At 34.6% G+C, this 11,534-nt stretch overlaps 2 protein-coding genes and 1 pseudogene across 3 annotated transcripts; 2 read left to right on the top strand and 1 right to left on the bottom strand.

The window, feature by feature from the left end:
* The first annotated feature begins 1,090 nt into the window (after positions 1–1,090).
* On the top strand, positions 1,091–8,302 carry LOC129876431 (nudix hydrolase 2-like). Of its 2 annotated transcripts, XM_055951883.1 has the most exons (10): positions 1,091–1,274; positions 3,395–3,608; positions 4,257–4,322; positions 4,713–4,850; positions 5,367–5,444; positions 5,529–5,579; positions 5,695–5,729; positions 6,640–6,748; positions 7,224–7,457; positions 7,858–8,302. In XM_055951883.1, the coding sequence occupies exons 2-9, from the start codon at positions 3,450–3,452 to the stop codon at positions 7,431–7,433; spliced, it is 846 nt and encodes a 281-aa protein (XP_055807858.1). In that variant the 5' UTR covers positions 1,091–1,274; positions 3,395–3,449; the 3' UTR covers positions 7,434–7,457; positions 7,858–8,302. The 2 variants fall into 2 exon arrangements, with proteins under 2 accessions (XP_055807858.1, XP_055807857.1); XM_055951882.1 differs by having other exon boundaries at positions 7,224–8,302.
* LOC129877924 (5S ribosomal RNA) lies at positions 6,922–7,040 on the top strand (annotated as a pseudogene).
* Positions 8,303–9,689: 1,387 nt separating the features above from the next.
* Positions 9,690–11,320, bottom strand: LOC129877135 (fasciclin-like arabinogalactan protein 1). The gene has a single exon (XM_055952619.1). The coding sequence runs from the start codon at positions 11,169–11,171 to the stop codon at positions 9,924–9,926; it is 1,248 nt and encodes a 415-aa protein (XP_055808594.1). The 5' UTR covers positions 11,172–11,320; the 3' UTR covers positions 9,690–9,923.
* Positions 11,321–11,534: the final 214 nt, after the last annotated feature.

Genomic DNA, 11,534 nt, shown 5'->3' with positions numbered 1-11,534 from the left:
TAGTAGTATGATTTAATATAAACAATATTCAATTCAATTAAATTTTTGCATTCATTTTTCAGTTTACCTAACATACTTTTTTTTTTCTTTTTTTTTCCCCTTCTAGTCAATCCCGAAAAGAAGGTCATCTTTATGTAATTAATTGGAAACTAACTTTAAATTTTTTTTTAACCTTGCTAATATGATTTATAGTTAGAGGTGAATTTATAGCTAAAGTATGGGGAACCTGAACTTTGGCCTCTTTGTATAACTATATATTTGATGTATTTATTTTTTTAAAATTAATATTATAATATAATCTCTGGCACTTATACTATAAGAAGGTTAAATAGTGTAGAGATCAATTTTCACTTAATACCTTTTTCTCTTATTTTTTTCATGGTGCATTCATATATTAAAAATTTTAGATTCGTCTTTTTTATAGCTACCAAATGGTCAAGTAATGTTTTACCCCACAAATTTCAAAATTATTCATTCCTTTCTGACAATGATTTACCCCACAAATTTCAAAATTATTCATCCCTTTCTGACTTCTTCGATATGATCTTTCATTTCTTTTTTTTTTCAATTCATTTGAGTCGTGGAAACACTTCTTTCTTCCATATTTTGGACCTTAGCTTCAACTAGTTCAGTTTGGTTAAAAAAGAATTTGGAAGAAAATCAAGCGCACCAAGTGCGTGTGATAACTAGAAATTCACAATTCTAAAGAGTCTCGAGTTTCCCACAGAAAGCATGTGGCTCAACAGTTTCAAGGAACCTAACAGAACTTTTCCAAATGTGGGTTAAAAAACCACTAGTTTATATAAATCCTTTATTTTGCTACTCTTTCCAGAATAGGATTTTGCCAAGCCGAGAGGGATGCTCGCATTTTCTTCTCGTTGAGGCTAGATTAATTATTATTATTTTTTAGTTGTACATTCATCTAATATTAAAAATCTTAAATTCAATTTTATTTATAGCCACAAAATAATTAAGTGATATTTTATACAATTAAATTTTATATCGAGTTAAATAATACCACAAGACACTCATGCATCGTGGCGGCTTTCGTAATGGAATGGTTACCCAAATGATGAAACGAACGAATTAATTGGCCTATTCGCTGGGAACGTGTTAGTGGAATGCCCATCATTCATTACGCACACGGCGCACACTAGTCTCTTCACTAGTACAGTACGCCCCACGCCCGCCTATTTATATTCAATTCACACTTTGCAGCAGCATCAATTTCATTCGCAGAGTGTTCGTTCTCAGCTGAAAACTCTATTTTCAAGGTAATTTTGAGCTTCCTCAACCTTATTCATCAGCCAATACAAACATTATTGCACTGAATTTACAAATCTTGAGTTCATTTTTTCTCTTATGTATCCATTTTACTCTGTTAACTATGAATTTGTTTTTACATTTTTCGTTTTTCTAGATTTTATCTCGAAAAATCGAGTTCAGTTTGTCTGCGTAAGTGATTTGGAGCAATTTTTGTCAAGCAGTTTGGGTCCTTTGCGTGAAATTCTGCTTTTCGTAATCTTATGTTTTATCATATGTATCCATTTTACGGTGTTTTTATAGAGTAATTTATTTGTACATTTTTCGTTCTTCTAGATTTTACCTCAGAACTAGTTCAGTTTGTCTGATTTGGAGCAATTTTATCAAACAGTTTGGGTCCTTCGCGTGAAATTCTGCTTTTCGTAATCGGATGAATCATATGTATCAATTTTACTCTGTTCACTATGAATTTGTTTTTACATTTTTCGTTCTTCTAGATTTTACCTCAGAAAACTAGTTCAGTTTGTCTGATTTGGAGCAATTTTTATCAAATAGTTTCGATCATTCGCGTGAAATTCTGTTTTTCATGATCGTATGAATTATATGTATCCATTTTACTCTTATTCATTATAATTTGTTTTTACATTTTTCGTTCTTCTAGATTTTACCTCAGAAAATCGAGTTCAGTTTGTGTGCATAGAGATTTGGAGCAATTTTTATCAAATAGTTTCGATCATTCGCGTGAGATTCTGTTTTTCATGATCGTATGAATTATATGTATCCATTTTACTCTTATTCATTATAATTTGTTTTTACATTTTTCGTTTTTCTAGATTTTACCTTGAAAAAAACGAGTTCAGTTTGTCTGTATAAGTGATTTGGAGCAATTTTTATCAAACTGTTCGGGTCCTTCGCGTGAAATTCTTCTTTTCGTAACTGTATGAATCATATGTATCCATTATACACTGTTCATTTTAATTTGTTTGTACACTTCCAGATTTTACCTCAAAAAATCGAGTGCAATTTTTGTCAAACAGTGCGGGTTCATAATCGTATGAATCACATGTATCTATTTTACTCTTGTTCATTATAATTTGTTTGTACATTTTTCGTTTTTCTAGATTTTACCTCGAAATTTCGAGTTCAGTTTGTCTGCATAGGTGATATGGATCAATTTTTGTCAAGCAGTTTGGGTCCTTCACATGAAATTCTTTTCGTCATATGAATCATATGTATCCATTTTACTCAGTTTACTATAATTTGTTTTTATATTTTTCATTCTTCGAGCTTTTACCTCAGAAAACTAGTTTAGTTTGTCCAGAAAATGTATTTCTGCGATTTGGAGCATTTTTTATTGAATTCCTTCACGTGGAATTCTGCTTCGAGAATTATCTCAATTTGAAATCGTATGAATCTTATGTATCCATTAACTCTTTTCATTATAATTTGTTTATACATTTTTTCGTTCTTCTAGATTTTACCTCAGAAAACTAGTTTAGTTTATTGAGAAAATGAATTTCTGTGATTTGGAGCAATTTTTATCGAACAGTTGGGTCCTTGGTGAAATTTTTCTTTGAGAATTGTCTCAATTCTTAATTGTATGAATCATATGTATCCACTTCACTCTATTCATTACGGTTTGTTTATCTTGTTCTTACTTGGACTAACTGTGAAAAAGCTTTTCATATAAGTGGAATTCGTTTTTCTCACTTTTAACTCAGAAAACTAATTTAGATTGTTGCGGATGTATTTCTGTGATGGATGAAGTCATTTTCCTGCATAAGTGATTTGGTGAACAATTTTAATGAACTGTTAGGTCCTTCCCATGAGATTCTGCTTTTCTGCTTTCTGAATTCTTTATTCTGCTTTGAGAATCATAATACCCTCAAAGTTCTTCTAGTGTTTAGTCATAGTTTTAGCTAATCCTGAACTTATTTGGAGTTGATACATAGTTGATATGATTGCCCTTTTTGTTAAATTAGAGGTGTATGTGTGGTTGGGACACGACAAGAAATCTGGTGTTAAGTAGGAGTAAAACGAGCTATGGGTTCGTTGGCAAGTTCTGAACCTATAAACTCCAAATCCTGGTTTTGCCTCTGCTGTATATTAATCCAGCGATTTTGTTTTTCAGGCGTCCAAATAGAAAAGTCTGCTGCACAAATTTGGACCAAGTTGAGATCCTATATATGGAGAAACTCATATTTCAAAATGGTGTCAAGAAGGATCAGTTGCTTTCTGCAGTAAATGATTATCATGGTGGAGTTATAGTGGAATTGAAGGAGCATATGGACCCCAACGTCTTTCAAAACATGCTTAAAGCTTCATTATCCAAGTGGAGGTTGCAGGTATGCTACCTTTTTTTTTTCTTATTTATGAGTAATGAGTAAAGAGGAACATTATCTTGATGTTGACTGTCCACCTATTTGTAGCCTCCCACTGAATTATGGTTGAAAAGTAGAACCACCAGATACCACAATCGTCCAAAATTTATTTATATTTATGTTATTGTATGATGATGAAGTGAGTTGAGCTTAAATGAAGCACTGCAGATTCATATAGCCGACCCCAATTTCTTTGGAACTAATGAGTAGTTATTGTACTTATCCATTATTTATGGGTGTACGTGTTACACCATATGTTTCCCCTTCTTTGAAACCAGGAAGAAAAGCACAGTATGAATAATTAGGTGAATCTTCCTTTAAACCAGGAAGTTATATTACCATTGTGTTTGTGGTTGATGTTGTATAGATGAGAAGCTTCCATTGACAGCAGTGGCAGTGAAAACTTAATTAGATTTGGTAATTTGACTCAACAGTTTTCCGGGTTGACTGACAAGACTTTTGCAGTTTTCATAAGAACTAGGTTCCTGGTTTCTTTTATGGCTGTTCGACAGTCTTCAATTTGCATGATGTTGTGACCTCTTACTATCAAAATGAGTTGCCTGGCCAGAATAGCTGTCTAGGACAGTGTTTATGATATTATATATTTTGCAGGGGAAGAAGGGTGTCTGGATTAAACTGCCAATTGAACTCGTAAATTTGGTTGAAACTGCAGTTAAGGTAATTTCACTATACTTTTTCCGAACTTGAATATGATAGTGTTCATGTTGACATAAGTAGGCTCACGGGATTCCATTTGTACACTTAAAATGTGTCCTAGACTTGCTATTCTTACTAGAGGCTTAAAATCTGTACCAAATGCAGTATTTGTGTCAGACACCATTGAATGATGACATTGCGATATATCATGCTGTTGTTTAAGATGTTGGAAGTCGAAATTTGATATCACCCTTCAATATAATGTACGTGTTTGAAATCTACTTTAAGAAACTACATAACATCTTTTCACGAACTCAAGTTCTTAATTGCCTTATATCATACTTTAGGTTGAGGAAAATATATCAATAGCTTTGCTATGAAATTGACCCAAATGTGTGACATTGACTACAGGAAGGGTTTTGGTACCACCACGCAGAACCTCATTACCTGATGCTTGTGTATTGGATTCCTGAGACTGAGAATACCATCCCAGCAAATGCCTCACACCGAGTGGGTATTGGCGCTATTGTCTTAAATGACAAAAGAGAGGTAAGTCAGAGCTACTTTCATTGTATGAAAGGGTATAATAATATGTTCGTCTGTAATTGTTCTGTTTTACTCAGTATCTTACTCCCTGATTGAATGGTTAGACTTCTTTACTTTAAAGTGGTATATATAGCATGCGCTCATTTCGTCAAATGACTTTTCAAGATGATTACATGTTGATTTCAACCAATCAACTATTGTCAGTCTATGATGATAGTGCCCAAGCTTATTTTCATTTCATGCCAATGAAAAAAGCTTTCTTACACATCAAATCCTTCTACACAAATCTGATTATGTTTCACTTGTCGATTGTCATTTGTATGTGCTGGTAGATTAACTGACCTATCCGATATCTCTGTGTCTAAATTGTTTGATCGCACATTAATTTTGTAATGGAGGAAGCATATTTTGATCACTGGAAATAGTTCATGTCTCAGACCACTATGCTTGAGCATCTTGGTGGTGATTATTTACATTCACAAATTTCCATTCTAAGTTTGAGAAATCTTTTGCTTTTAGTTGCTTGTTGTCCAAGAAAGTAGCGGCAGATTAAAGGGAACTGCTGTATGGAAGATCCCTACTGGTATTGTTGAAGAGGTATGCACATTTGTTGGAGTTAAAGTCAGCAGCAAAAACTAGTCACACGCCCTCTAAACTGTATTTTGAGCTCCCATTCTGCAGGGCGAGGATATATTTGAAGGTGCAATAAGGGAAGTAAAAGAAGAAACAGGAGTAAGTTTATCAAATACTGAAAGCTACATAATCAAAATACCAAATATGCTATTTTCCTGCTGTACATGCGACTGTTATTGCTTCTCTAAAATTTGCTGGGTTCCATTTATTGCAGATTGATACTGAATTTCTGGAAGTACTTGCATTCAGGTGGGGAACGCTTGCCATGCTGTTTATATGAGGGATAATTATATAATAAGCTACGAGTCGCATAGGATTTTAGATTGGAGAAATTTGTATCTTCTGCTTTATAGTGATCCAGTAGCCACCTTTTGCCTCTTACATTCTCTTGTTGGAATCAATGTAGACTTAGGTAAACCACACAATGGAAGAAAAAGATTCAAAAAAGTGATATCTACTAGTTGGGAATAGGTGTTAATGTTATACTTGTTAGAGAAATTCTATTATTATCATTAGTATTACTATAAAACTTATTTTTCATTTTTATTTTATTTGGTACGATTTGAGTCGGTTATGTGAATCGTTACTTCTAGTTTTCAGAAAGTGGATTATGGAAGTGGCCGAGTATACTCTAGTTGGCCTAGTGGCTATGGATAGAGCTTTCAAAAAGAAAGTTTCTAGTTCGAAATGAGGAGTGCACTTTCTCTATGCCCAACAATAGATAGGCTATTTTCCCCACCATGTTGTGGCTTTAATTACTATGATACATTATGGATAAAGAAAAGGAAAACCGGTAAATATGCAAAAAAATCTGAAAAGATTTACTTCCTTTATTCCGAATTGAGTATTTTCTGTGAATGAGCTCAACTTAACTTATTCGAAATCAGAAGATGATTAGAGTGTGTTTGGAGAATACATTTGTATATTCTGAAATATGTAGTAGACATTCTGCCTATGTTAGAGAAAAGATCAGTTCCAAGTGATATACCTTTTGGAAATTTTTTGCTGATTCAATGGAAGAGGAAATGTTATTTGAAAAAGGAAGTAGCATTTTGAATGACCAGAGGATTGTAGTGTAAAAGTTTCTTGTGATATTCTAGACCTGTAAAATGTTGCCCATTGTCTGGATTTCTGCAGCAATGACATCTCTTTCCTGCAGGCAAACACACAAGGCATTGTTTGGCAAGTCAGACTTATTCTTCATTTGCATGATGCGCCCTTTATCATTTGACATTCAGAAGCAAGATTTAGAAATTGAAGCAGCCCAGGTATGTCGTAGTTCAATTCTATAGATTTGTAACGGTATTCTCGAGTCCAGTGGCGAAGCTAAGAATTCTAACAAGAGGATTGAAAAAAGTGCAAAAATATTACTTTTATCCCATTTGCATGGTGTAATTATCCGATGAAAGAATTCAATTAAACTCCTTCAATACACTTGCTGAGATGCGATCATACCAACACTAACTCATTGGATTCCATAAAAACTCCAAATTTAAGCGTGTTTGGGCGAAAGTAGTATTAGGATAGGTGACCCTGTGGGAAGTCCTCGTGTTGCATCCCCTCCTTTGAGAAACAACATCTCTATCTCACCTCTAAGGTAGAGGTATGGTCTTCGTACTCTCTATCCTCCCCAGACCCCACTGTGTGGACTACACTTGGCATGTTGTTGTTGTCCTTCAATACACTTGGCTACGCCACTGCTCGAGTCATAACAAATCTTAACATGGTGTTACTTCCTTTCAGTGGATGCCAATTGATGAGTATGCAGCTCTACCTTATGTTCAGAAACATGGGCTTTACAAGTACATCAAAGATTTATGTTTGGTCAAGGCCGAAAGGAGTTACCCGGGGTTTACTCCTGTGCCTATAACATCATTTTTTGATGCTAGCACGAGTTTCCTGTACTTCAACAAGGATGGTTTGAACCAGGAAAGCTCTGCAGTTCATCTCTGAAGGAAGGTTTGGAGATCGAAACTTGTAAGACTAACTGGATCAAATTCAAAGTTAGTATTTTCTATAGTAATTGTTTCAATCCTATATGATGAAATGATGTGTGTTTTCAATTTTCTAGTAGAGGTTAATCCAAAATTTAAACTTAATGGGTTCAAAATTTACGATGGTTAACACTAAAGTCACTGAACCATTAAAATTATGGGTTCAGATATAATATTTATTGAGATTTTAGTGAGTTTTATACTTCATGTATAAGATGAACCCATAGCATTACGCTACATCCGTTGTTATTACCTCGTACTTATGTTGGTGGAAGATAGTAAGGGTATTGAGTGGAATAGTGGAAGTATGTGCAAGTTGACCCTGATACCATCGTCATTGAAACAAAAAGAAGAATTCTTACACACTACAAAATCACTACTAGGTTCGAAACTTGTACGATATGGAAGAAGGCATAGCTTGATGGAAGGGAAAAGCTGGTGACATCCTTTGCCTATTTGCGAAGGCAAATAATAGTGTTCTCGTGTTTTGGGATGAACAAAGAATCAAAGAATGAGATGAACAAAAGTAACTTTCTTATTTATGACTGAGAAATCCGTTTGGAGATGATCCTTTGGGTTAACTACAACATTCAAAACTCGGGAATGATAGGTTCACTTTTCTATCCTCCCCAATTTAAATACTAGTTTGCTTGTCACAACGGCTGAAATATGAAACAATTTAGTATTTCTTAGGTTTTAATGTATGTGATGTAATTTTACACACTGTTTGGATGGTTGTTAAGTATTATTTTATAATGTATCGAATTGTATTGTGTTGTGTCGTACTGTATTGTTTTAATGAATAAACAGTTTGAATAAATTGTATAATTTTCCATTGTTTCATAATATCACACATCAGGAATTTGAGTGATAAACTCACGAGAAAAATAGGGTATAAGGTAGTGCTATTATGAAAAGGTAGGATAAAAGATAAAATAAGATTATTAATAATAAATAAAAATAAAATGAGAAGAAATTATTAAAGTAACGACGCGATCACACCAAATCGGTGGTTACATAACATGAGACTTTTCGTCGTTATCTAACAACGAATTTAAACAATACGATACAATAAAATTTAAATAACAATCAAAACAAACATCGTATTTAAACTAACAATACAATACAAGGTGATGGTGGACACAAAATTTAATAAATACGTGAAGACAATGCAATGCAATGTTTCCGCTGTTATGGCCTTTGGGGGTTAAAATTCAACTTATTGAGAACCAAATGATTAGTTTAAGCCTATACAATTATGGAAGTTAGGCTGATGAATACGTAGCCAAAAATTAATAAAGCCAAGCAGTCTTTCTGCTGCATCATAAATACGAACTACATCTACTGTCTTAAATTTCAATTCATTAGTTAGTATACATATAGGGCTAAACAATTTTAAGAAAAAACATGTAAATGATTAAATTCATCTTAAATCTCTCCATTACTACACAATAATATTGTGTAAAATTACACAAGTTTATCCTGTACATAATCAAAGTATAGAGACAGCAGATATTCATGGGTTCCAAAAGAAAATGTCAACAAATTGCTGGTTGCTACCGAAATAGGGCAACTACAAAATGAAATGCAAAGAGCACTATAGGGTGCTAAAACTTCTTTTCGAGGTCTTTAGAACAATGAATAAGTCAATCATCAATAGTGAGGTAGACAACTATGTTGAGGACCACTGAAACATTGTTAGCTGTCAAGAACTCACAAGCAACGGCGCTTAAGCCACCTACCACTAACCACTCCAATACAAACCCAAGAATGGAACACAAAGTTTTAAACTTTTTTTTTTGGATTTATAGTAAGGGAATAATATTCCAGTCTTAATTCATGTGATATTGTTCTAATTGACATAAAAAAATAATTATAATTTATGATCTAAAATATTTTTAAACTATAAATCATAATAATTTCATCAAGTGCGATTGAAATATAAAAAACACTCTAGAACTGTTCCCGACGAACTCCTTCCCTAACCCAAAATGATGTTATTCCTAAGCTCGAATTTGACTTCCGACTAAAAGTAAAAGAATATTTATCCGTCATCATAACTTTTGGCAATTTGCAAATTCAAATTGGATGACCCAAAAAATTTATATCAAGTAAAAAAAGGAGAGGATATGGATGACAGGGTAGGTGGCTATTAAAAGTTTGAAACATGTAACAAGTCTGACATGATTTATGAATCACAACTCACAGCTCAATATCCAAAAATATCACTCATATAATAAATTAATAAACAAATACAAAGAAACAACAAAGAAAAAAATAAGAAAAAATAAATTGAAAAATAAATACATAATTGAAAAACACACACAAAACTCCTAGCTTTTCTAATACCCAAAAGTACAAATTACTACCATTTGATACTACATAAATAGACAATAATTATTTCACAATAAAAACCCTTTTAATCTTAAAAAAGGAAAAAAAAATTAACTCAAAGCAATAAAAAGAAAAACCACATACTCAAAACTCCGGCAACCACTGGTCCAGCACTATAACTAAACGCGCTGTTATCATCGGCCGCCGTCGAATCTGCAAAATCGTCACTTGGACCATCCGCCGGTGAATCCGCCGGAGTATCAGCTGCCGCCGGCGCCTTGTGTTTCTTCTTCTTCTTAGATGGTTCAGGTGAATCGGCATCCGGTGCCAGTGCCGGTGCCGGCGCCGGAGCAGCTGAAGCCTTGAACAGCTCCTTAGGCATTAAAACTTTATTAATCGTGAAAATAGCCACCGGCTGTTCATCAACAAGAGTTCCGGTGATCTTCGCCGTCACAATCTTGGTCTTCAAAGTCACCACATCGCCTTCGTTTTGCACAACGAAGTCGTACTTCTTAGCTCCATCAGTAGCTAAAGTGTTCATCACGCCATTGTTCGATTTCAAGCTCGCCATAGATTGATAAACCGGAACCCCATGATACTCAAGCAACGACTGCTTCCCGTCGGCAGTCAGATTCTTAAACTTCGGCATAAAATTCTTCATCGCATCATCTCCGGGACAAAACACAGTTAACCCACCATCAGCATTATCCTCAAAAGTCTTCTCAGCAGGAGATTTCAACAAAGTTTCAGCAAATACCCTACACCCATGAGCCGACATTAGTGAAGTAAGATTCATCTGACTCGGTTCCGGCGTCGGAGCTTCAGCTGAAGCCGACGGCAACATCGTACTAATCTGAATAACAGATATATTATACGGTATCTCTTCAACAGCTTTAACAAACGTAGCTGGAAGAGTACCGTGATTCTCCGCCGGACCAAACCCAACTTTCCCACCTTTCAGATCTGTAATATTAACAAACCCAGTCGAACCAGGAGCTGAACCAGTAGCTTGAAACATAGTTGCAGCTAACGCAGTTCCATTAGTGATTTGGTGAAGCTTCTTAGCACCAAAGTAATCTAAAAGTATGTGAAGAGAAATGACGTTTTTGATAGTGTGAATGGAGAGATGCTTAGAGAGAAGCTCAGCCATGCCGGCGTTATCGACGGCGCAGACTGTGATGGTTTCCCTGCTATTAATCTCGGCAGCGAGATGTGTTTCTGTTAAGTAATGGTTGAAGGTGGAAAATTGTGGGTATTTTGCTAGAATATGTGTAATGTTGTGAGCTGAAGTTGCATGGGGGAAAAGCAAATGAGCTAATGAAATGACCACCGTGGCCACGGCGGCCACTGACCGGAGCTGCATGTTTGTTAAAGAGAGAAAGAATACACTGTGTGTGTGTGAAGAGGAGTGGACAGTGTTGTATAATAAAGCAGGATGGGATTTGGGGATAAAGTAGATCTGTGTTGTGGAGTGGGTACAAAGTTAGAAAATATTTACTGGTCGGGATGGAACTGTCGATATCCTTCATTTTTAATTAAGCTCTCAAGTTTAAGTTTATGTTAATATTGAAGATTACAATGCCGGTAAATATTTCTTTATTTTTAATTAAAGATTTAGAATTTGAATTTTATTGAGTATGAAATCGCTGTTATTGGAAAGTAATTTAATTTATCTTCAATATGAGATTTCCTGACATAAATTCAGATTTGATTGGATTCTAATATA

This window comes from Solanum dulcamara, chromosome 12 (assembly GCF_947179165.1).
Source record: "Solanum dulcamara chromosome 12, daSolDulc1.2, whole genome shotgun sequence".
In the NCBI taxonomy this organism is placed as follows: domain Eukaryota; kingdom Viridiplantae; phylum Streptophyta; class Magnoliopsida; order Solanales; family Solanaceae; genus Solanum; species Solanum dulcamara.
The sequence above is the reverse complement of the archived record's forward strand: the minus strand, read 5'-3'. Positions and strand labels throughout refer to the sequence as shown.

Bases quoted from the DNA above. Each gene is read 5' to 3' on its own strand.
- LOC129876431 (XM_055951883.1), top strand. From the start codon at position 3,450: ATGGAGAAACTCATATTTCAAAATGGTGTCAAGAAGGATCAGTTGCTT. The intron at 5,445-5,528 runs GTATGCACATTT...CCCATTCTGCAG, and splicing joins CTACTGGTATTGTTGAAGAG to GGCGAGGATATATTTGAAGG. The intron at 6,749-7,223 runs GTATGTCGTAGT...ACTTCCTTTCAG, and splicing joins TAGAAATTGAAGCAGCCCAG to TGGATGCCAATTGATGAGTA.
- LOC129877135 (XM_055952619.1), bottom strand. From the start codon at position 11,171: ATGCAGCTCCGGTCAGTGGCCGCCGTGGCCACGGTGGTCATTTCATTA.